This window comes from Eufriesea mexicana, unplaced genomic scaffold, assembly GCF_001483705.2.
Source record: "Eufriesea mexicana isolate 0111107269 unplaced genomic scaffold, ASM148370v2 scaffold588, whole genome shotgun sequence".
NCBI lineage: Eukaryota > Metazoa > Arthropoda > Insecta > Hymenoptera > Apidae > Eufriesea > Eufriesea mexicana.
The window spans coordinates 309,879-332,988 of record NW_016908796.1 but is presented as its reverse complement, the minus strand read 5'-3'; the positions used below and the strand labels follow the sequence as shown (position 1 = coordinate 332,988).

Here is a 23,110-nt window from a genome sequence, read left to right as displayed (position 1 = left end):
CATTTTTCATTAAATTATTTATAAATTTATTTGAATATGTAGTATAATTTATTATATAATTTATTATATAATTTAATAATTAAGTTATTTGAATTTACAAAATATGTTCTTATACTTCTTACTTATCTGACATATAATTTTGAAAGTATGCTGAATTTATTCATTCATTGTTTGAATTGTTTAAAATATTTGCAATAATAAAGAAAAATTACGTAATATTTAAGTTTTCTATAATTATTTCTGATCATGTAAGTTTATTTTAGCATTAATATATCATGTAATGATAATGCACCTTAAGTATATACAAGTTAAAAACTTGTTAATTTGAAGGATCTATATAATCATTGTATATTTGAAAGAGAACAGAAAAGAAAAATGTACAAATACATGGGTTGCATTTCACAAGAAAATAATTTAAATTTTTAAAAACATTTCACATATGCCATATTTACTGTCCATAAATTAATAAGATGTAACAACCCATAAAAATAATTTCTATTTACAATAACGAAATGCATAAAATAGTAATCTTGTATAGAATAATCATTCGTTACATATCACTTTGTTCCAATGATAGATTCTACGCTAAAAGAAATCGTCGATTTCTTCTCCAAGCAAGGTCCACTTTTAGTTGCAGAAATATCGTTATGATCGTTCATGGCAGAAGTAAAATTATCAAAACTTTTCTTCGTATTACGAGGTTCCGTGACTTGTTCAAACCACGGAATTGTAGAATACATACTTGGGAAAGGCTGCATCTTTTTGGAATTTTCGGATTCCTGTTTATATTCTTGATTTTGTGATAAACCATTTAATAATGGAGCGTCTGCGGTAACTATAATAAAAAGAAAAGTTACCAGTGTAAAAATGCTAATATCATAACAAATAATAAATATCAGTAAGAAAATATTATGTATGATCATACAAAAGTTTGTATGTATAAGAAACAACTGACACCATATGTGTGTTACTTTTCACGATATTCTACGTATCTATCTTATCCTAACTTAAATAATATCAAAGAATACGTGTTATTAATAAAAAAAAATAATAGTAAAACAAGAATAACAGTTCAAAAGTGAAAGAATTTAAAAATTACATTTATGCTTCCGATAAAAAATACAATTTTAAGTTAAAACTTTCTTTTCATTGATTTGTCACATAAATACTAACATGCTGCAGGTAAACCATGAATCGTCTTCAGCCCGTAAAATCCTTGGGTCACGCTGATGCTGGTCTGTGTAAAATGCAGTTGATGACGTTGGATGTTCTTCCCCCTTCGACAAACCGGTGGTTGATCGGTTTTTAATAAATATGGTGAACCGGTTGGATCAATTGGTGTGTGACAAACCGTTGAAACGTTTTCACCAAAAAAATTTCCTTGAGCCTGCTGTTGTCTTCTAAGCGCAACTTGAGCGGCCATCACCCGTTGCCTCTCGACCACCAGTAAACAGCAAGGACAACGGCAGTCCTTCCATGCACATGATCTCTTATGACCCTTCAAGCCGGAAATCACACCATGGTTCCTACATCTAGCACACTTTGGACTCCTTAAACGTTGCTCAATCCCGGCATTCACTTGACTTGAATTACCATTCTCGGTCTTCATCTCAAATCGTAGTGTTACTCTATTCAGATACTCTATTCTTCGATACCTCGCGAATAATTATTCCTTCTAATTTTTATCGTATAAAATTTATTTGCGAAACATTATAAGAATCATCATTGGTACAAACACTGCATAGAATACGTTGGCAAAACATTTCTTATTCGTATACAAGTTCGAGGCGCTTGAACGATCTCACTATGATAACGAATTATCGATTCCTCAACACGATCGGACAAATGTGATAAATATATTGTATCGTTAATAAACGCAACAATACGAATATACGGCATGAAAGAAATTACGCGAGTTACAGTTTGTTCATCGAATATCTCGCGGATATCACCCGTCAAATTGTTCCCTCGTTTTCAGCTTCATGTAAGATTCTACCCTATGAAACGGTCAGTGTACACTGCTAAATGAGTTATATACATAGAGGAATCTTTTTCCCTCGTCGAAGGAGGTGTCTCCGCATCTCCTCCTACCAATTCAAAATGTATTTTTAGAGAAGGAACATGTTGGGATTGGCTCGAAACGCGAAGAAACTCCGCCACCTTTGTGGACCAGGAGCCAATCGAGGCCAGCTTGCATCTCGTTCTTCTTATTACTGTCAACTTGTATCACCTCGAGAAAAAGGCAAAGATCTTCGTTAAACTCGTACGACTTCTTTGATTACGGCCACCGTGACGGAATCGTATGGATCTTCCGTAAGCAAATGGGCACAGAGAGGGGCTTTACGCAAAACGCCCAAGATTTATCGAGCATGACTCCTCGTGAGCATCAGAAGTACTCTTGCTTGTTCGCCCTCACCGGTAAAAAGAATCCGGACAAGACGCATCGATTTATCATCGTCCAGATGAAATTAATAAAATTGTTCCTACCAATTTGTCCAACGATCGTCGTTCTAGTTTCATATTTCAAACGTCTTATTCATGAATGCATGGATCAAAATACAACGATCAACGAGTACCGCGTCTCGTGATCTCTACGTTAACATTCAGAAAAGAAAGGAGACACGTTCCCGTTCCCTTCCGTAGTCCCCCATTCTTTGTCTCCACCCTTTGAAACCTAAACTTCACGTTTCCTCTCCGCCCAACAGAGTGTATAGATTTTTATCCGAAACAAGGGAAGAACATAACATTCGGGGTTCTCCAGCACTTAAACGCTGCCGGAGTCGAAAGAACACTCATACGTTAAGAAAACATACTCGAAACTAATATTAACTGTGCGTTGGCAACATCCGAGAGGATCGTATTAACGAGCTCTTAAAGCAAGATCACAGAAAGAATGCCATGTGGCCGCAGCTGGCGGTGTATACCGTTGTTAGTCGAACGTGATTCTCTCTCTTCTATTTTTGCAGTACGCAATAGGACGAAAAGGGGCAGGAAGATTGCACTATCCTTCGCTTTCCGATACTTGAACGATATTATATTTTTAGTTGTAACCGAAAGTGAGCTCGTCTTCTTGGACACTCGATGACGTTGTACGCACGAGCTTTAGTAGCCATGTTCCACGTATAAATCGGAAAGCCGCCAAATATTCGCATTCGATCAATCTCAAGTAAAATCATAAGTAGTATACCCATGACTGAAGGAACGTATTCCTTTTTCTTCTTTTATTTCTTTTTTTTTCTTTCAGTACGGAAAAGGAAATGACAACGTCTGTTAAAGGAGCTTTTTTCTGCAGACGATGAAAGGAACGAACGATCAGACAAGTTTAAATTTACATCCCTGCCGGTAGGCACGCGTGAAACGTACCGAGGAATTTGCCCTAATGAGCGTGGAACGAAGGGGTGTCACTTTAGACGTTCCTCCCTTTTTCCCATCGGCATGAACAGCTTTGCTCGAGGGTGTTGTCAGTACGGCAAATATGTTGACAGGTCATTCAACATCCTTCCACCGTTAGACCATGGCGAATCCTCGTTGAAGATGCGTGACCGAAGAGATGTTGCACCTCGGAATATCCATAGCTAAGATTGGCTCAGCTCCGGGCTTTCCTGCCGAAAACACCGTGTCCTGGACCAGAAATTTTCACGGCAGAATTGAGCTATCTTTCGTTCGAAGTAAGAGATCATTTTGAAATTAATCCAGAATGGCGGTAGAGAAAGAAGGAAGTACATGCTAGCGGGATAAAAATGGAGGTGGCTGAAATCGAGTATTAAGAGTAGGCAACGGCCTTGCTTTCCTGACAACTTTGACATTTGCAAATCGACGCACTTTGCATTTGTTCGCGGTACAGGGGCTGTACGCGAAGCGCGGTTACCCGAAGTCCTGGTATACGAAAATTAATAAATCCATCAATCTGACAGTTGCAAAAGCCCCTCACAGTTGAAATTCTTGCGCGTGCCTCTAAAACCCGCGCTCGCCGGAAGAAGAAACGAAGCATGTGCGACTCGAAGTTGCAAACATGTTATGTAATTCAAAATTCAAACGATAAATCAAGCGAACAAAACATCACGACAACGAACAACTAACCCCTCCCGCAAGATTCGTGGTACCCGGTCAAATTTACGAAACATTGTTGCCACGAAGTTTTTGTAATGCGATCGTTCACGAGACCTGTTCACGATCATCCCTCGACTATAGATTTCTTTTAATTGATCTAAGGTAAGTATCGTTACGAGCATTCGATTCACGATCAAGTGGCCTTTCGTCGAGATGAAAACGCGTTAGAAGGTACTCTGCTGAAATTTGAGGAAAAATTTTGCAAGGAAATGGTGACACTTTCTCATTTTCCTCACGTAGCTGTAACGTTGGCGAAGAACCAGTGATCATACTCAATTGCGATGCCCCATTGTACTACCAATTTCGTTTGGTATTTAGGCAAGTTTATCGCTGGTGTCACGGGAATGTTCTTCTTCTACGTGGTCTTCTTGAAAGAGAAGTAAATTTCAGCCATGAAAGCGAACCGAGAAAGCAAACATTTCGACCATAAAAATACGTGTGTTACAGAGAATACAGTTGCCTGTGTAGAGCAAGAATGAGAGAATCCTTACGGAACAGAGGGGAAAAGTGAGTCACGTTGGTCATACGTGCGAGATTTCTCCAAGGACTTTTTCCTATTGTTCCGTGTGTGTATACACGTATATACGTGTCCGTATATACATATGTATATAGAAAATGTAGAATCAATTGTAAAATCCTAAAGAATATCACGCGTCGTATGACCAGCATTATCATGTGCGTAGCATAATCATAAGTTCTAATACTTAGTACTAATTCCTGCCCTTTAGACGACCAGGCAGATGTGACTGCAAAGAAGGGTAAGCATTAGTAACAATCTTTTAAAGATTATTCCTTTAAAAAAATTGAAAATTAAATACAAACTTCAGTGAACTCCTTACAGAGCACGGACCAAAGTCTATGCTTGCGGCTGTAAGAAACGTTTGGACATGTAAGAACGTACCATTTTAACAACGATCATATGTTCAATTTTACTTGATATAATTTTGGAAAAAATGACATACGACTTTCAGGGTATACGAAGATGCAGGACTGGTTTCTCGAGAACGATCCAGCGATTATATCGGAGACTGCACTTGCGCTCAAAAGAGGCCTACCTAAAAATGACAATGGTAATTTCGACTTCTCCAGCAAATCGCTGTAAGTCTTGCCATCGTGAATAATTTTCACGGTATAACAGCTCAATGATCTCGTGGTTGCTTCGATTACAGGAGTATCATCGATAAATTGCATGTACTGTGTAAGTCAACTGGCTAATCGGAAAATCAAGGTAAACTAAAACGTGTTACGTAGTAAAATGTAATCGTATTATTCTACTATACACATCGTGATAACCTTATTATTCGCGAATTAGCTCACAGAATCAAACACGAGCGTACGAAGGAAACGGTCAGGCAGATATTGTCTTTTTCGCCATTGCAGTGGACTCGTATGCGCTCAAAAGTTAATGAAAAGAAGAAAAAACAGACTTCATTGTGTTCACCTACGCGTTTCTCAAGATGTCGTTTCTGATTATTGGAAAGCGTGTTACAAATCCATGAATAATAGCGATGCTAACGATGAAAAATTGCAACACGAGAACAGAGACACGGAAGAAAAAGCTATAAAAGTCGTACATGAATATAAAGGAAAAGTTTTAAACGTACACTATCGCAATTGCGAAGAAAAAGAAAAGAGAGAAGATATCTCGAACGAGAACGATAAATATTTGGCAACAGAGATTCGTTCGAAATTGTGCACCGATGAAAAGGATATAGATTTGAAATCCGTGATTAAATCTTCACCTATCTGTGTTGATAATACTGATTGTAATATCACCCGATTATCTCCACACGCTATTAGAGCTAAATGCGATGAAAAGGAAAATGAAAAATCAAGATGCGATAGCGACGCGCTAGTTTTATCGAATCTGGCTAATAAGGGTATTTTTGATTCTCTAGAAAAGAGGAACAGTTCGAGTAAAATTAACAAAGTAGATACATCGCGGGAATGCTCGTGGAAAACTACAAATAAAAAGTATTCGCCAAGCGACTCGAGCTTCAAAGAAACCATTACTACGGACAATCGTATAGATTCCTTTTTGCATCACAACGCGCGGAAGAAAGAAACTAAAAAAAGAATACAGAAAGATTACTTGGAAACTGATAAAACTGTGGAATTAAAATTGGCTCCTAAGTCGGAAATGGAGAACACAAAGAAAGTTAATTTGCATCGTGAAGCACATGTTAATAACATAGTAAATAATTTCTTGGACGATGTACGGGTATTTTCCTTAAAAGGAAAGCAACAATACAATTTAAAATATCCCGCAAATAAAAATCAATCGGCTTCAGGATTGCAAAAGAAATGCCCGTGTCGGAATACTGATATTAATTCAAACGTGCAACAAAAAGGCACCTTCTCAGCTAGTTGGCACAAAAATAGAATGTATCAGAGAAAGTCGTTAAAATCTCCTTGTCAGAGATGTTACAACACAAAGTTAGTTATGTCACCTTTTTAACGTTGAAATCTGATGTAATACAATTTTGTTTTCGTTATTATAAAATGATACTTCACTTTTCAGAGTACGTAATCCTTATGGTCCGCAATGGAGCAGCGCTAGAAAACCATCTTTATCGCAATTACAGCCATATTTTTCGTTTCAACCGCAGTACAATATGCTAGATACACGTTTAGAATCTCCGAGAAAAAATTACCCGTGTGAATGTCCAAAGATGAAGAAGAAATTTGATTCAATGGCTGATCATGAATTTGTCTTGTCTCGTGAAACTCGTTCGCTCAAGTACAAACCACAATCGTTGCTATCCAAAGAGGAACCGACTTTGGTCATCTTTAGAAACAGTAAATCCTATAAATCAAGAAATTCAGCAAATTCGGCGTACAGTTCATCGATCATCTCTACCGACACTGAGGGATCTATTCATGACAATTTAGTTACATGCCGATGTTCAACTTATAAGTCATCATATTATAAGATGCCTTCGAGTGATCGATATAAATATATGTATAGTACCAAAATAGATGCTACTTCCCCATCTTTGTCTTCATCATCGAGTGTATCATTATGCAAACGATGTCATTCTTTGGCAATATTGTCGCAAAATTCTGTTTATCATAAACGAGAACCGATTTCTTCCTCTTCGTACACGAATGTTCAAAGGAAGAGGAAAAGATACTCCAAAAATGAGAAAAAAACAAGCACATATCTGTCTTCAACCTCGTGTTCATGTTCGTTGTCGTCACTGTCAACATTCAAAGATTACAGTTTTGACGAAACAGACAGAGAAACAAGGCAAGGTGAAAAATTGTGCTGGAAACCAATATCTCATGCAGAGAAAAAGAAAATAGTATGCAGAGACGAACATCACGTTAGATGGAATATTAAGAATACATATTAAAAATAGTAAAAGTGAAGAGAAGAAAACGAATGACTGCAATAATTAGTACAAAAAAAGAATAGAGATTATCGATGTAAGAAATATGTTTTAGTCATAGGAGCGCGTACAAAAATTACAATCACGCTTTATGCATCGATATTATTTAAAGGAAAAGTTAACGCCGGCGCGAAATAACGTTTATAAAGTAACGTTTGCAACTTCTATTTTTTTAGCAGAACCATCGATAAACGCAGAATTCAAGCGTGAACGTGGTTAAATCATAAATTTATCGTGTGACGATGAAACGTAAGCAACAACAGTAACGAGTACACGTAATTGGCAGGTACCGAGTTAGCACTAAAGCTCCGTGAATAAATTGGACGTGGTGCAAAGGAGTGACGCGTCCCGTTGGACGCTTGGAAAATCTGAAACTCGATTAATATGCGTCGTGTCCGTAGGTGAAGAGTCTATAAGTAGATCTTCTACGGACACGAACGTCAGTCATATTCATATATTATGTTCTGACCTGGTAGACGAACCTTCCTTTACGCTAACGAGATATCCGCAATGGTTAACAATATACATACATCATGCGATGCCACGATATACGTCTTTGCCAAAAATTTCAACTACAATTTATTCGACATGGAAAGAGTCAAAAGATTCTTTTATTATGTGCATTCGTAGGCCCTTGAATTCAGAGGCTTTTCTTTTTACTATTACTAGATTATGTATATGCACGTATTTTATTTGATAAAAATGTATCTTCTTAATATTGTGATGAATCATTTTTCATGTCTTTAGAAAAGTTAAATAAAGCTTGCTTGACATTATCATTGTGTCGTTGTTATACTTATGAAATATGATATGAATTTTTTTTGCAAGTCAGAAATACAAGTTATAAACAGAAATGATTGTTTAGATTGAGAATTTCAGAATGACGATTCTCGTCTTCATATTGATGTTTGTGCGTACGAAGTCTTTTTCCAAAGTTCTCTCATCTTAATCTACTCGAGAATCTTTCTGAATGGCAGGCTTTGTAAAGGAAACGTCGCAGCTGCGTCCCTTTCGCCTCGTATTTTGCACGCATTCCAATGAAATAAAACGAGAGCAGTAAGGGTGCCGACTTCAACCAAGAAGAAATATTTCGAAACGGGATGTTAAATGAGCGAACTGTCCAACTGTCACTCCACCTAGTACCCAGTTTCTTTAGCACTTAACGAAAATATGAGCCAAAATGAATCTATATATTTTCGGTGTTCATGTTACAAATATACACGTAACAGTTATATGTTAAATTTTTTTTGTTAAAGACTTAATTCTAAAATTATATTAACATTCTTATTTATCATTTTAATTTCGAAGAAAAGCAGAACTGTATAGTTCAATTTATAAATATGCTTTCAAATGAATTGCATTATTTGAAAACATGAATCATATACAATTTAATACATGGGTATTTAAAAATCATTTAATATATTATTCTTTACTGAATTAGATATTCAGAATAAGGAATAATCCTTTTATGTTTAAAACACTGCTCAATCCATTCGTTTTTAATAATTGTTAACGTTTGTGACTTACTGCCAATCAAATTTTGAAGTTCAGGGTCAATGGAATTATTATTGATAAAAATGTTTGTCACAGAATCGTCTATAACTTCTCTGATAGTTCCAGCCATAAAACGAAATACAAATTTTGACAAGTCTGACTGATCACTAAAGTATCCCACAATACCACGAAATACAGAATAAGGTGATATATTGCTATCAAACAGTTCTTGATCTATTTTTTCTATTTCTGTATAATCAAGTTTAGCATTTTCCACCTAAAATAATTTTATATATAATTAAAATTATAAAAATTTGTTTACAGAAAAATAAGTAATTGAATGTAATACCGTCTTTTCAACTTTCTTGAATGAACGTAATAAACTCTCCTCGTTAGCATCTATGGTATAGTGATCATAATACTCGTCGTAATAATATTCTAATCGCCGTTTTGTTGAATCGCGACTAGATATCAAATCCCATGGCAAAAAGTCTTGCAAAGATGACCAATTTTCTTCTTTAATAACTCGTTTAAACCAATCCAATGTCACCACATCGTACATTTTACTTTGTATAATATTATTTGCTCTTGCCTACAAAATATTATTTGATATATTGAATATTACAGGAATATTAATATTAATTATTACATCAAAAATAGAATATAAGTAATATATTTACCGTTTTAACATTACCAACAATAACACAGTAATTTTCCTTTAAAGGAGTTTGTACAACTTTTGCTCTATGTTGCAAAAGAATTTTTTCAATTTGTTCTTTAGGTAACTCATCATCGCCATTTATCACACAAATTTCTTTATCATCGAAAAGTCGGGTAAGATGAATCGGCGGATTGTCAGAAATGTTTGCCTTCATTGATTTTTCTAAATCTTTTATTGAACGTTGTTTAGTTGTCTTACGTACTTTAATTTCAGGTACTTCTTTTATATCTTCGTAACATACTCCTCGTTTTGTTAATTTTTGAATTGGTCTTCTATCCTAAATAGTAATTAAATACATTGTTTATGTTATGATAAAACATAAAACATTCAATCATATTACATAAAACATCAATTATACACCTTAATTAATGATGTTAAGTCAGTAGTTGTACAAACGTTATACCATGGTTTATCAGTTCTAACGCTTGTAACTCTAGGAAATCGTAAACTGTATTTGGTTGGATAATCGCTACTTTGTATTATTTCTGTTGCTTTTATAGTCAAAATAATAGAATTTTCAGGACGAATCCATAAATTTGGCGATTTAGCACCCTAAGACATTAAAATTAATGAGGTATACAATACTATAATACAATACTAGAAAATTGTAAAATTAATATTTATTCCATGTTTACTCACTTTAGGAGGAAACACATTCTCAGGGCACTGTGTTTGCCATTTGCTTTCAAATATTTTCATAAGTTCTTTTAATGTATCCATAGAAAGACCATTGCTAACTGATACCACAGAGAAAAATTTTGTGGGATTTCCACCAGGAATATCTGGTATAGAAGCTACTCCCATTAGAAAGCTTTTTATTAAACCCATATATTTTCCATCACCTTCATATCCACCAAGAATAATTAAATCTAAATCTTGTACAAGACCTTCAGAATACTGAAAAATTATTTACAATGACAAAAGAAACATAACAATGTAAACAAATATTTTATAGAATATTACTTCAGCTTTTATTTTGTAACATCCAGTACCATTTCGTATATTTTGTTTATATTTACTATCACATTTTTTTACTACAATTCCTTCTTCCTTACTTTCAATACATTCGTTAAATATCTTACATAATTCCTCACTGAAAAACAAAAATTATAATGTCGTATGAAAAACGTTTTTTTCTAATTGTCAATAAAAGTTAATTACCTCTTGGAAATTCTAGTAGATTTACATAATAAAAGACAATCCTCCTCTTCCTTAAATACATCTTTTAAAATTTCAAGCCTTTTTTCATAGGGTTCATTATTATACAAAGTATCATTACACATAATAACATCAAATGCAACAAAACATGGCTGATAATGACTATTTTCTGAGAGCTTTTTAACATCGTAGTTCATACCTTTTGAACCTAATAATTTCTTCTCTTTATGCCAACCTAATAATTCACCATCTAAAATTATTGACTTTATTTGTGGATTTAACAATCGACTAAATACACTACTCATAAAACCTGAAATATGCATAATTTTAATAGCATTACATGGATCATATTTCATATCTTCGTATCTCATAAAAATATCAATTTAATTTAATTCATAATATGTTCTAATTAAATTTTAACATGTATACACCTGAAGAACTAGTTTTTCCATAACCAGGATTATTTGTAATATCATATCCTTGTCTTGTAAAATACATATATTTGCCATCTTTCATATGTATTTGAGATCGTTCACCATCATATTTGCATTGCACAAAATATTGTTCTCCTTCATTAAACAATTTTTCAATATCCTCAATTTGACAATACTCTAATAACATAGGTTTAAAATGAGAAAAAACTTGAATGTCATGATGATATCTCATTTGAGGATCAGCCAGTGTATCACAAACTTGTCGCAAATTAAAACATACATCAAATAGTGAATTTGCATCTACATGAAAAACTAAAAAAATTTATTATTATCAAATTAATTTATTCCCAAACATTTATTACTTTATTTTTGGAAAATAGTGCATAAAAATAAACCTTGGAATATTCTTTTTCTTGTAATACCAAGCTTTAAATTTTTTAAAACAATTCGGGTTATCCATTTGAACTCTAATGAGTTTGTTTTTTCTATTAAAATCTTAAATATTTCATCTTTATATCGATCAGTTTCATTTTTTGCCGATATATTATCAAGAAATAAATTAATTTGTTCTATTGTAAAATCAGAACTTTTACGCGGTAAACGATTTTGTAAAATATGATAAGCTTTTTCAGCGAAATCACGTCCTGCGATCTTTTTTCCAGTTACAGTTCTAAAACAACGAGTTTTATTTAACATTTATAATGATAGCATATTATATTTAAAAAAAAGAAATAATATTAACTAATAATCTTACTTGTATTGTTTCAGTTTATTTGCATCTTTACTGTCTTTCCCCAAGCAAAATACACGAATATAGAGAGCAATAAGGGTTTTTTCTTTTAAGTTATGCGCTCCACGTTCTCGTTCAAGGTCCGGTAAAATTAATCTTAATACAGGAAAGAATGAAACATCCTATAAAAGAAGTTTAATAAAGTATTATAATTTTTACACTTCTTAATAATTATAAGCGAAAAAATTTTAATTAAACAATTAAAATTATAAATATTAAAATATTACCGCATCCGAAAACTCTGTTTTTAATTTATGACTTATAATACGACATTCCTGGATAAATCGCTCCAATATATCAGCTTTCTTAGCAATACGTGCTTTAGATACTTCTTCCAGCACATTACATAATTTCTTAAATTCAATTTTATTAGCTAATGTTGGATTCATTTTGTTTCTGTGTGGAAAGAAGAAAAACAATTAATCACTTAAAAAATAATAACAATATAAAATTTAAAAGAAAATGGTTAATTCATAAAAATGCTTAAATTTCTATCAAACATTTGCATATTTATTTATAGTATTGTATTTTATGTTACATGAAAAGTTTTAATACTTTTTAAAACAGACAATTATCTTATAGATAATAAAGCATATAAATTAACTGTAAATTAACATTTTTAAACTAAACTGTAATGTACTTTTCTAGAAACATTCTTGCTAGTAAATAATTTTCAGACTGTAAATAAATAAGATGTAAATTAAATGCAGCTTCTTTTTTTAAATCTAAAAGATGTGAGTTCTTTTTAACTAAATTTCCAGGATCTTTATCAAGTACTAATTTGTAAAAATATACTGCTGCTGGTAATAAACCAATTTGATGAAATGCACGACCCATATTGTAGCATGCTTCTTGTTCACCGTCTTCGTTGCGTAGTTGAGAATACTTCTTCAAAAAAGCAATAGCTAAAACAGAATATAACAAATATAAAACATATATTTATTAAGACTTTAAATATTTATAAATATATCTCTTAAGAGGATTATTAATTCAAAATATATCATAAATTCTTATATACTAAATATTACAAATTATGAACTGCAATTACCTTGAATTACAAGTTGATTTTTTTTAGCAGATAATTTTTGACATGCCATTTGTAATAAAGTTACACCAATAAGTAATGCCAATAAAGCACTAGGCACTACTTTGAAAAGAGAAATATAATCATTGAGGGCATATTTATAAGTTCCCGAAATAAGACAATTGTTTGCATGCATTATATTTAAATAAGAAAACACATCTTCTCTTCCAAGAAGACGCATTATAAATCTATTATGTCTAGAATCTTCTGCTTTTTGTACAATAATATTTAATAAATTCCAAGAATTTGGTTTTTGACAGACACGTATTAATTGTCGCACAATATTATATCCATGGTAAGAATCATTATTATAAATACAAGAAAGTAAACATAAAAACATTATATGAGAATTTCGTTTTTCAAATCTTTTTGATGTTAAAGCACTAAAGCAGATTCTTTGTAAGAATCCATATTTTTTTAGTGTACAAGCTAATTTGCACATTTGCAAAAGTAAAAGAAATTCTTTCTTCTCACTTAATTCCGTATTATTTAGAAACGACGGTGCATTTCCTTCTTCAAGTTTTTCTCCACGAGATAGACGATGAAGTTGCAATGTTTCTAAACGTTGTCGTACTACATATGCTCTAGTTAAAGCATTTAATTCAACTTTGTTTCTTATATTTGCACAATGTCTAGAGAAGAGTAACATACCAGACTGAAGATATTCATCATATCTTTTTACTTTGAAAAGAAGTAATGTCCTTTGATAAATTACTTGTGGATCCAAAGTATCTGATTCTGGATCTTGATCAAGAACTTCTATTGCTTTGTTATATTGACCTTTTAATTGATATAGTTTAGCTAATGCTGTCCTTGCACCTAAATGTTGAGGTGATAACTTTCTAACAACCTCATAAGATTTTATTGCTTTTTTTAAATCTTTACAACCAACCCAACATTCTGCATGTCGTAACCATACTGCAGCTAAACTGTAATTATTACTATTAACTAAAGGCTCCAACAACATTAAAGCATGGTCAAACTCTTTTTTTCCCATTAAAGCTTCTGCTATATCTAAAAAAAGATCACCAGAAATTTCTGGATTTTCATATAAGTAAAATTTAGGTAAAAGGTGTTCAGCTAATTTCATTTGATGCAATTCAATAAGTGTTATAAGAAATTTTGCTTTCAAATCAACAACAACATCATCTGGTACCCCACAAGATTCTATTTCACATATATTGCAATCTACTGATTCTTCTTCCTTTTCATTTCCACACTTCTTCACTACTACATCAGTATTTTGTTTATCATTAGTAATTTTATATTTTACCCAAATACTAGTGTACATAGTTAAAATATTTAAACATCTTTTAAACTTTTTTAATGCTATTAATATTTCCGTCATGATATTAACTTCTTCTAAAGTGATAAAACTGGGACATTTGGAAAAAATATTTTCCATTGCTTCTAATGCTTGTTCATTATTATTTTCTTCCATATATCGTTTGGCTAACATTTTAGCATACTTAATTATATGTTCACCATCTTCAGGTTCCAATTGATGAATTAATTTTAAAAATCCTTTTAAATAAGCTCTTTTATCTCCATTACGATCTAAGAGTCGCGCTCGTGTTTCATATAAATTTATATCTTTTGGACTTGCTTGAATTGCTTTGTTATAACATGTTATAGCTTGTTTTATATTTCCACTTTCCAGAGACATGTTAGCCAATCTCACCCATTGATCAGCATCTTTTGGACTAAGATGTGCTGCTATCAAAGCAAATTGTAATGACTTTTCTGGTTGATCTGTTTCATATATCATTGCCAATGTATGAAATGGTTCTGGAGCACTTGGCACTTGTCTATAGAAAAATTGAAGAATTCATATTGCTTCATTCACTATTTAAAATTAACAAATTGTTATAGTGAAAAATACACCTGCCTAATTATTTCCATACATATCTGAGCAGCTAATTCTGTATTTCCTCTAGCATATCTTAAATTTGCTTCACCCATAAGACCTTGCAGAACTGGAGGAAGTGTCCTCTTTTTTCGTTTATAACGTACCTGTCCTCCACTTTGTGACTTTAATACTTTACAATGAATTGTTTTATTTGTTTCTGTTCCTTCATTTTCAATATCATTTCTAAAAATAGAAATGAGAAATATGAAGTTTATTTAGTCTATGTTTTACGAAGACATAAAAATCCATATTAGATTACTACCTAGAAAAGTCAAATTCTGCAGTTTCTAAATCTACATCTTGATCCATTCTAGAAGAATACTCAGAAAATGTTAACTCTCCATTTAAAAATTGCTTTGTTAATTGATTTTCTTCATCTACAGTCAATAATATATCTTGATCTTCTATCTCTGTGGTAATATCCATAGCAGAAGTGCTTTGTTCAGAATAAACATCGGATATAATATTTTGTGATACATCTTCTATTTCTAAAGCTTTTGCTTCAACAAATTCTGTCATATCAACATTCATGTTATTTAAAGCATTTTCATCTAATTCTTCTATAATTACTGGAGCTATAGCATTTTTCTTATCAAATGCCATTTTTTTTTTTTGATCTGGTAATGGAATATTAATTTCAATAAGTTCTGCTTGATCCGTAATATTATATAGACTTAATGCCATTATATAATTATTTATTTTTTAATTATATCACAGAACACTAAAATAAATATGAAAACACTAAAATAAAGTACCATTATGTCCAATGGTACATTAAACACAGATAAATAGAATTGATAAAGTTTTCATACGTATAACAAAGTACAAAGATACAAATAATAAAAAATACATTTATTTTTATATTTTATAAAAAATACTCCAAAGATGTTAAAAATATTTTTAAATAATTAAAAATATAATTATTTCTTAATGATACATTTAAACTTTATTTATGTATTTTACATATTAAAAAAATATTACTTTTTAAATATATAAAAGTTAATATTGATAATCACTTATCACGTTAAATATAAATATCATACAAATATAGGATCACACCATCAAAACACTATTTATATAACATTATTAATTATCTAAACACATTGATATTCATATACCTATATTATAAATTAAATATTCATAAAAAATAGATGTACATTAAAGGTTAAGTTACCAATAAATTGTTTACCTTTTGTTGAATTTCATATAAAGTACTTAATATTATATTTACTGCACAAATATAACTATATAAACATAAATTTATCTTAAACACAATTAATATATCTTTATTTTTGTATTGTCTGTAAAATAACAACCCATACTTTTGATATTGACATCATCACTCTACAATGTGAAGTTCTGTAAACAGTACGATAGTAAACTACATTATGATTTGTTTGTCCGCTATTCATTGGTACAATTTATATACAATACAGTATATAAGTTGTAATTCAGAGAAGTAAGGGACGTAAAAATATTAAATGAAAATGAATGTTATGAATACTTTAATCTTTGATTTAAAGTGGATTTTTATTTTAAGAACGTTAAGGTTATGACATCAAAACAAGGTTTTAACAATAAAAAACGTCTTTATATTGTTTTTAGATTTCTTAGATATTAACTAAATAAGAAATTGTTATATTACCTTGTTATTCTTCGATACGTTAAAAAGAAATATGGTCCGGAAAAACACAATTTAATAAATTATGTCTTTCTATTACATGTAAGTTTTATAAAGTATAATGTGCATAAATTTCGATGAATACGATCATTTTTCGATAAACCTATATTTTAATTTTTGATATAATTTTTAAATGTGAATAAAAATGATTAAACTTGAGAAAATGTTTCCTGTGTTACATGTTTTATAATAATATTCTACAGTAATTTATTTTTTTCTTTTTGTTCATTACTAGTTCATGTCATACATTATCACAAAATAAATTTATTTATAAAAATAAATAAATAAATTTACAAATTATATGTGAATATCATATTAACTACCTTACATATTTTTCAGCTGATATTAATAGTATGAAGCCACACACATGTTGGCTATATGTCTCTTTATTATTACTACTTAATATTGTAACTGAATCATCCTGTAATCAATTAAACTGTTCATCAGGAAACAACGATTCCATAAACTCTGAATTTAATAAAATAACTAAAGTACCATGCCATGGCAATAGTGCTAAACAAGTAAAAGTCCATTTTTCCAGCAGAATTATTGAAAATGAATATATTGTTGCATTTAAAGGATATTATAAACCGCATACACGTGAAAATTATATAAAGGCTGCATTAAATTCATCTGGTATTCATAATTGGAAAATTTTATTTCGCAACAACTTAGCTAGTACTTATCCAAGTGACTTTGATGTTGTACTCTTGAAAGAAACAGATAAGCATAATGGTCTTGATGCTTTAACTGATCATCCTCTCATTAGAAGAGTAACTCCTCAGAGGCTTGTACAAAGAAGTTTGAAATTTGTTAATACATCAGAATATGCTGATTTTCCAGAATATAAAAATTTCAAAAGAAAAATTAATAATTATGTGAGTTTTTCTATTAAACATTTAAATTTGTATAATCAGTTATGATAGAAAATTTATTTATTATGATTTATACTGAATTTTAGAACAATCAGTTTTGGCAATCAACCAATCGTCATACATCACGTAGATTATTAAGAGCTATACCAAGACAAATTACAAGTATACTGCAAGCCGATGCTCTATGGGGTATGGGTGTTACTGGAAATGGTGTCAAAGTATGAAGGACAAAGTTCCAAGACATGTTTTAAATAAAATAAAATATTCAAGATTGAAATACTATATATTATAACAATTATTGTTAGGTAGCAATATTTGACACAGGATTAGCAGCTAGTCATCCACATTTCAAAAAAATTAAAGAACGTTCAAATTGGACAAATGAAAAGACATTAGAAGATGGTTTAGGTCATGGGACATTTGTAGCTGGAGTTATTGCATCATCTTGTATTGATTGTCTTGGTTTCGCACCAGATGCTGAACTTCACATTTTTCGTGTTTTTACTAATACTCAGGTATGTTTATAATTATATTTAACATAACGATTTTTTATTTAATTCAAAATATAATAAATTTTTTTGCTTTTCATAGGTATCATATACATCATGGTTTTTGGATGCATTCAATTATGCTATTCTTACAAAAGTTACAGTATTGAATCTAAGTATTGGAGGACCAGATTTTATGGATCATCCATTTGTTGATAAAGTATGGGAATTAACAGCAAATGGTGTAATTATGGTTTCTGCAATTGGTAATGATGGACCTTTGTATGGGTAAAGAATTTAATATCTTGTTTTATTTATTTTTTTTTAATTTCATAATCAATAAATTCAATCTTTTTAAATATAGTACTTTAAATAATCCTGCGGATCAGATGGATGTCATTGGAGTAGGTGGAATTAATTGGGAGGATCAAATAGCAAGATTTTCATCACGTGGTATGACAACATGGGAGTTACCATCTGGATATGGAAGAGTAAAACCTGATTTAGTTACATATGGATCAGAAGTACGAGGCTCTGCATTACAAGCTGGTTGTAGAACCTTATCTGGAACTTCTGTTGCTAGTCCTGTTGTTGCTGGAGCTGTAGCACTGTTAGCTAGTGGATTTGTACAAATAGATGGATCTCAACCAGTTAAACAAAGAGTAAGTACATAACAAAGTTTTATTTTCCTGTATCTTCATCTTCACTAAATATTAAAATCATATTTACAAGTAAAAATTTAATAAAAAAATTACTATTTAAGATAACTCCAGCAAGTATGAAACAAGCATTACTTGGGTCTGCACGTCGTTTATCTGGAGTTGGTATGTTTGAACAAGGTGCTGGGAAGTTAGATCTTTTGCGAGCATTTCATTTTTTACGTTCGTATACACCAGTTGCTACACTTAGTCCAAGGTAATTGCTTTCTTTTAGTTTTAATATTAACTGCGATATATAATATAATACCATATATAATATGATATAATGCATAAATTATGATACATTATCAGTTATATAGACCTAACTGAATGTCAGTATATGTGGCCATACTGTACACAAGCTGTATATCATACTGGTATGCCCACAATTGTAAATATAACTATAATAAATGGCTTGGGAGTATCTGGACATGTAACAGATCTTGTATGGCATCCGTATACAGGCAATGGTAATGGTGAGCGAATCGATATATCAGTAACTTATAGTGACGTTCTTTGGCCATGGTCTGGGTGGTTAGCAATTGCTATAACAGTTCCACCATCTGCTCGTAGCTGGCAAGGCATAGCACAAGGTATAAATTATTTTCTTTGTTTTTAAATATATTTTTAATATTAAAAAATATCTTCTATAATAAGAATTTTATATGTAGGTCATATATCTATTACAATTGAATCACCACCAAGTGATGGAGAAGAAAAAGTTAGACAATCTAAAATAGAATTACCTTTGAAAGCAAAAGTTATTCCTACACCTCCACGTCAGTAAGTGTAGAAAAAATACTTTGACTATATTGTAGAACTATATGATATAATTAAAATTGTATAATATTTACTTAATAGTAAACGTATTCTATGGGATCAATTTCACAATCTACGTTATCCCCCGGGATACTTTCCACGAGACGATTTGCGTGCGAAGAATGACCCACTTGATTGGAATGGAGACCATATCCACACTAATTTTAAAGATATGTATCAGCATTTACGTAATGCTGGTTACTATTTAGAAGTACTTGGTGCTCCATTCACTTGTTTCAATGCTAAGAGCTATGGTACTTTACTTATTGTCGATAGCGAAGAAGAATTTTTTCCTGAAGAGGTAATATTACATGTAATACAATGTTCAATAACTTATTTTCTGATAACATTTAATTAATATTAAGTTTACAATAAATTGTGTTATAGATAACTAAATTAAGGAGAGATGTAGAAGAGGAAGGTCTCTCTGTAGTTATATTTGCAGATTGGTATAACGTCACTGTTATGAGGAAAGTAAAATTTTATGATGAAAATACTCGACAATGGTGGATACCAGATACAGGAGGTGCAAACGTGCCAGCATTGAATGATTTACTATATTCCAACTGGGGAATTGCATTTAGTGACCAAGTACGCAATGGCCAATTTATTCTTGGTCAACACCCACCTGTGACTTTTGCTTCTGGAACTACAATTACTCGGTATAAAAGAATAATTCAATTATTTTATTTACACATTACTGTCCTTAATAATCAACTACAATATATTTTTATATTTATTAAGGTTTCCAAAGGATGGAGTTATTCTTTATGTAGAATTACACGATCAAGGACAAGAACTTTTACTTGAATCAGAATCAAGATCTACAATGGCCGTGCCAATTCTTGGCCTCTTCCAAACTAATGGTCATATAAATTTGAATGAAATGTATAACGATGACCACAGAAATAACATGATTGTAGAAAAAGAAAATATGGAAAAAAATAATGTAAAAGAGCAAGCAAATATTGTGCCAGGTAGAATTGTAGTATATGGAGATTCAAACTGTGTTGATGACAGTCATTTACAAAAACGTATGTTCCTTTTATAAAATTTTCAACTGAATCGTATTATTTTCTAATATAAATTAACTTATTTTTAGCATGTTTTTGGATGCTTGATGCTATATTAGAGTACACAACAACGGGACATATCGCAACTGTTTTTACAGATGAAAGTCAGGCTAAGGCAAAAGTTCTTGAAAAATCTAGTATCTTAGACAGTAATGAATTACCGCAACGTATGGACGGAAGTTATTTAAAACGTCATAGTAAAGTACTACTGCCTGAAAATACTAAAGCTGGTCATATTAGACCACTTCCATCTTGTCCTACTATTACTCCTGCTACTCCAAAACCTCTAAATGAATCTATCCCTATGTAAGTTACTATAAATTTTAATAATTTTTATTAAATAAATAAATTTAATAAACTGTAACTTTAATTCTATTGCAGAAATCTTTATAAACCTCAAAAATTATTGTCTGTTGGAGACACAATAATTGCAATAAATCCAGTTCTGCAAGATTCAAGTCCATTGTGGCTTAGAAGACGTGTTGGTGGTGCAAATATTCCTACTTGGCATCATGCAGAGCGGAATAATATTGATGAATTAAAACAAAATGATCAAGAAAATAGTATAATATTTATAAATAAATGGAGTTACATAGCAGGAATAATAATTGTAGGGAGTATTTTCCTCTACTTGCTAAATCGATGGAATTGCTTAATAACAAAAAGACATTCTCGAAGAAAACGAACAGTTGGTAGATTACGTAGAGTTATTCAAACAATTTCTCTACGCAGAGTGCCTCAAATGTGACTGTGTATTTGACAAACTTTTAACTAATGCAAGATAATATTTAATTATCTGTGGTAAACGCTTAAAAATATAACAAACTATATTATGTGCCTTTAAATATATAGTACTCAACATAAATTTAAAAGTTATATAAATTATTTTGATAAATTTTATGTTGTTAGATAATTTCGAATAGCGCAAATTTCTGTTGATTTACGAACATAAAGTGCAAAATTATTTTATTATTTCTTTTATTAACCGCATATATATATAAAAATACATATATATTAAGGTACGTTACTAAAATGCATGAAACAAAGTAAATGTATATTTGCACGGTAAATTTAAATATTATTTTAGATTTAATATTGATAATATTTTATATGTCTGTATTTTTTCCAAATATTTTAATATTTTAATTAACAAAACACTCATTTGTTTTAAGTGAAGAAATACATATACAAAAAATATTAACTTATCATTAATTTGTGATTGTAATAATTATTAAGTTTTGTATAATGATATCATCAACCATTTTTGTTACAAACAAGTAATAATATAATATTATTAGCCCAAAAATGTTACTTTGTAATATAGACTATAAAAAAATTCCATATAATAAAACTGGTTTTATATATAAAATTATCTATTTAACGATATGGGGACATTTTAGCGTTTACAGTGTGTTACAATTATTTTTATATATAATGTCTGTTACACATAAGATTAATTGTTTTGAAAACTTTTACATTCAAATTATATTTCAATTGTAAAATGGGTTATACGTAATCCAATGTGCTCTATCTTGATCTGCTGCAGATTTATGAGTAGTAAATATACTCTTGAAAACTTCTGATGCTTTAGGATCTTTGGCAACACTGTAATTATCTTTAACTTTTTTATATGCTGGATCTTCAGCTTTAGTCCTATTATTATTAATTTTAATAACAGAATTTCTATCCTCCTTTTTCATTTTCTTCTTTGGTACATCTTCTTGCTTAATATCTTGTGTCTGATCGTCTTCATTATATTTCTGTTTCTTAGATTTTTTCTGTATTGTTTTACGTAATGCCATATTTTTTTCCATCAATTTAAAATCATCACCTTCTGCATTTATAATAACAATATCTGTTTCAGTAAATGGTTGTTGACATTGATGACATATCTGAAAAAGATTGAAATAAAAAAACACTATGTTGTCTCCATTGCATAAACATTTTCCTTTTTTATATTTATAATATAACTGCTTACCTTGCTTTTTACTTCTTTAAGTGCTCTTTCACTCATTACACAACCACATGACCATAAAAAACAGAATTTGTATTTTCCATTCATTTCTAATCCAATAAGTGGACAAATATATGGACTTTTTCCTTCATCAGTGTAACAATCTCCTTTTTTTGCTTTATTACCATCAAATGCTGGATTTGGTGTCAAATTCAAATTCTTCAGATCTTTCAAGGTTTTAATATGTTGTGCTGATTCTGGAAGTGTACTTCGATCCAGAAGACCTTCCAATACAGATTCTTTACTATAAAGATGACCTAAACCACAACCAACTACTGGCGGTTGTAATGGTAATTGTTTTATTGTGCAATGTCTCCATTTAAATGCTAATTCTGCTTCTTTATCTTTCTGCAATTAATTATAATACATA

At 31.0% G+C, this 23,110-nt stretch overlaps 6 protein-coding genes across 6 annotated transcripts in view; 2 read left to right on the top strand and 4 right to left on the bottom strand.

Annotated features, from left to right (window-relative positions):
- Window positions 1–557: 557 nt before the first annotated feature.
- On the bottom strand, window positions 558–1,990 carry LOC108546224 (uncharacterized). The gene is made up of 2 exons (XM_017898189.1): window positions 1,174–1,990; window positions 558–835 (listed from the first exon to the last, which is right to left on the bottom strand). Exons 1-2 carry the CDS (start codon window positions 1,607–1,609, stop codon window positions 558–560), a joined length of 714 nt encoding a protein of 237 aa, XP_017753678.1. The 5' UTR covers window positions 1,610–1,990.
- A 3,181-nt stretch (window positions 1,991–5,171) lies between these two features.
- LOC108546206 (uncharacterized) lies at window positions 5,172–7,466 on the top strand. Its single transcript, XM_017898171.1, has 4 exons — window positions 5,172–5,180; window positions 5,249–5,338; window positions 5,423–6,546; window positions 6,632–7,466. Exons 1-4 carry the CDS (start codon window positions 5,172–5,174, stop codon window positions 7,464–7,466), a joined length of 2,058 nt encoding a protein of 685 aa, XP_017753660.1.
- A 1,465-nt stretch (window positions 7,467–8,931) lies between these two features.
- On the bottom strand, window positions 8,932–16,303 carry DNAlig4 (DNA ligase 4). The gene is made up of 12 exons (XM_017898170.1): window positions 16,282–16,303; window positions 12,327–12,495; window positions 12,064–12,221; window positions 11,705–11,979; window positions 11,307–11,621; window positions 10,879–11,185; window positions 10,681–10,810; window positions 10,357–10,614; window positions 10,078–10,269; window positions 9,677–9,994; window positions 9,346–9,588; window positions 8,932–9,273 (listed from the first exon to the last, which is right to left on the bottom strand). The coding sequence occupies exons 1-12, from the start codon at window positions 16,296–16,298 to the stop codon at window positions 8,932–8,934; spliced, it is 2,724 nt and encodes a 907-aa protein (XP_017753659.1). The 5' UTR covers window positions 16,299–16,303.
- On the bottom strand, window positions 12,724–15,701 carry LOC108546218 (general transcription factor 3C polypeptide 3). Its single transcript, XM_017898184.1, has 4 exons — window positions 15,355–15,701; window positions 15,072–15,275; window positions 13,148–14,991; window positions 12,724–13,004 (listed from the first exon to the last, which is right to left on the bottom strand). The coding sequence occupies exons 1-4, from the start codon at window positions 15,693–15,695 to the stop codon at window positions 12,724–12,726; spliced, it is 2,670 nt and encodes an 889-aa protein (XP_017753673.1). The 5' UTR covers window positions 15,696–15,701.
- Window positions 16,304–17,126: 823 nt separating the features above from the next.
- Window positions 17,127–21,528, top strand: S1P (membrane-bound transcription factor site-1 protease). Its single transcript, XM_017898182.1, has 13 exons — window positions 17,127–17,651; window positions 17,735–17,866; window positions 17,954–18,163; window positions 18,240–18,424; window positions 18,501–18,798; window positions 18,900–19,051; window positions 19,147–19,427; window positions 19,506–19,617; window positions 19,696–19,954; window positions 20,041–20,315; window positions 20,398–20,687; window positions 20,756–21,032; window positions 21,108–21,528. The coding sequence occupies exons 1-13, from the start codon at window positions 17,127–17,129 to the stop codon at window positions 21,472–21,474; spliced, it is 3,363 nt and encodes a 1,120-aa protein (XP_017753671.1). The 3' UTR covers window positions 21,475–21,528.
- A 590-nt stretch (window positions 21,529–22,118) lies between these two features.
- LOC108546220 (protein RTF2 homolog) overlaps window positions 22,119–23,110 on the bottom strand; it is a 1,280-nt gene continuing 288 nt past the window's right edge. Inside the window, exons 2-3 of the mRNA XM_017898186.1 lie at window positions 22,705–23,088; window positions 22,119–22,618 (exon numbers count right to left, since the gene is read on the bottom strand). Of these exons, the coding sequence (XP_017753675.1) occupies window positions 22,217–22,618; window positions 22,705–23,088 (786 nt within the window). The 3' untranslated portion in view covers window positions 22,119–22,216. The remainder of the gene's footprint in view (window positions 22,619–22,704; window positions 23,089–23,110) is intronic.

What these genes read in the sequence shown, in the direction of transcription:
- LOC108546224 (XM_017898189.1), bottom strand. Translation starts at nt 1,609, where the DNA reads ATGAAGACCGAGAATGGTAATTCAAGTCAAGTGAATGCCGGGATTGAG. An exon ending in TCATGGTTTACCTGCAGCAT is followed by an intron (nt 836 to 1,173) that starts GTTAGTATTTAT and finishes TTTTTATTATAG; the next exon opens with TTACCGCAGACGCTCCATTA.
- LOC108546206 (XM_017898171.1), top strand. An exon ending in TGGCTAATCGGAAAATCAAG is followed by an intron (nt 5,339 to 5,422) that starts GTAAACTAAAAC and finishes TTCGCGAATTAG; the next exon opens with CTCACAGAATCAAACACGAG. An exon ending in CAGAGATGTTACAACACAAA is followed by an intron (nt 6,547 to 6,631) that starts GTTAGTTATGTC and finishes TTCACTTTTCAG; the next exon opens with AGTACGTAATCCTTATGGTC.
- LOC108546218 (XM_017898184.1), bottom strand. Translation starts at nt 15,695, where the DNA reads ATGGCATTTGATAAGAAAAATGCTATAGCTCCAGTAATTATAGAAGAA. An exon ending in ATATGTATGGAAATAATTAG is followed by an intron (nt 14,992 to 15,071) that starts GCAGGTGTATTT and finishes ATTTTTCTATAG; the next exon opens with ACAAGTGCCAAGTGCTCCAG. An exon ending in AAATCAACTTGTAATTCAAG is followed by an intron (nt 13,005 to 13,147) that starts GTAATTGCAGTT and finishes ATTCTGTTTTAG; the next exon opens with CTATTGCTTTTTTGAAGAAG.
- DNAlig4 (XM_017898170.1), bottom strand. An exon ending in AATAAACTGAAACAATACAA is followed by an intron (nt 11,980 to 12,063) that starts GTAAGATTATTA and finishes TCGTTGTTTTAG; the next exon opens with AACTGTAACTGGAAAAAAGA. An exon ending in AGAATGTGTTTCCTCCTAAA is followed by an intron (nt 10,270 to 10,356) that starts GTGAGTAAACAT and finishes TTAATGTCTTAG; the next exon opens with GGTGCTAAATCGCCAAATTT.
- S1P (XM_017898182.1), top strand. Translation starts at nt 17,127, where the DNA reads ATGAAGCCACACACATGTTGGCTATATGTCTCTTTATTATTACTACTT. An exon ending in ATTCCTACACCTCCACGTCA is followed by an intron (nt 19,618 to 19,695) that starts GTAAGTGTAGAA and finishes TTTACTTAATAG; the next exon opens with TAAACGTATTCTATGGGATC. An exon ending in TCTGGAACTACAATTACTCG is followed by an intron (nt 20,316 to 20,397) that starts GTATAAAAGAAT and finishes ATATTTATTAAG; the next exon opens with GTTTCCAAAGGATGGAGTTA.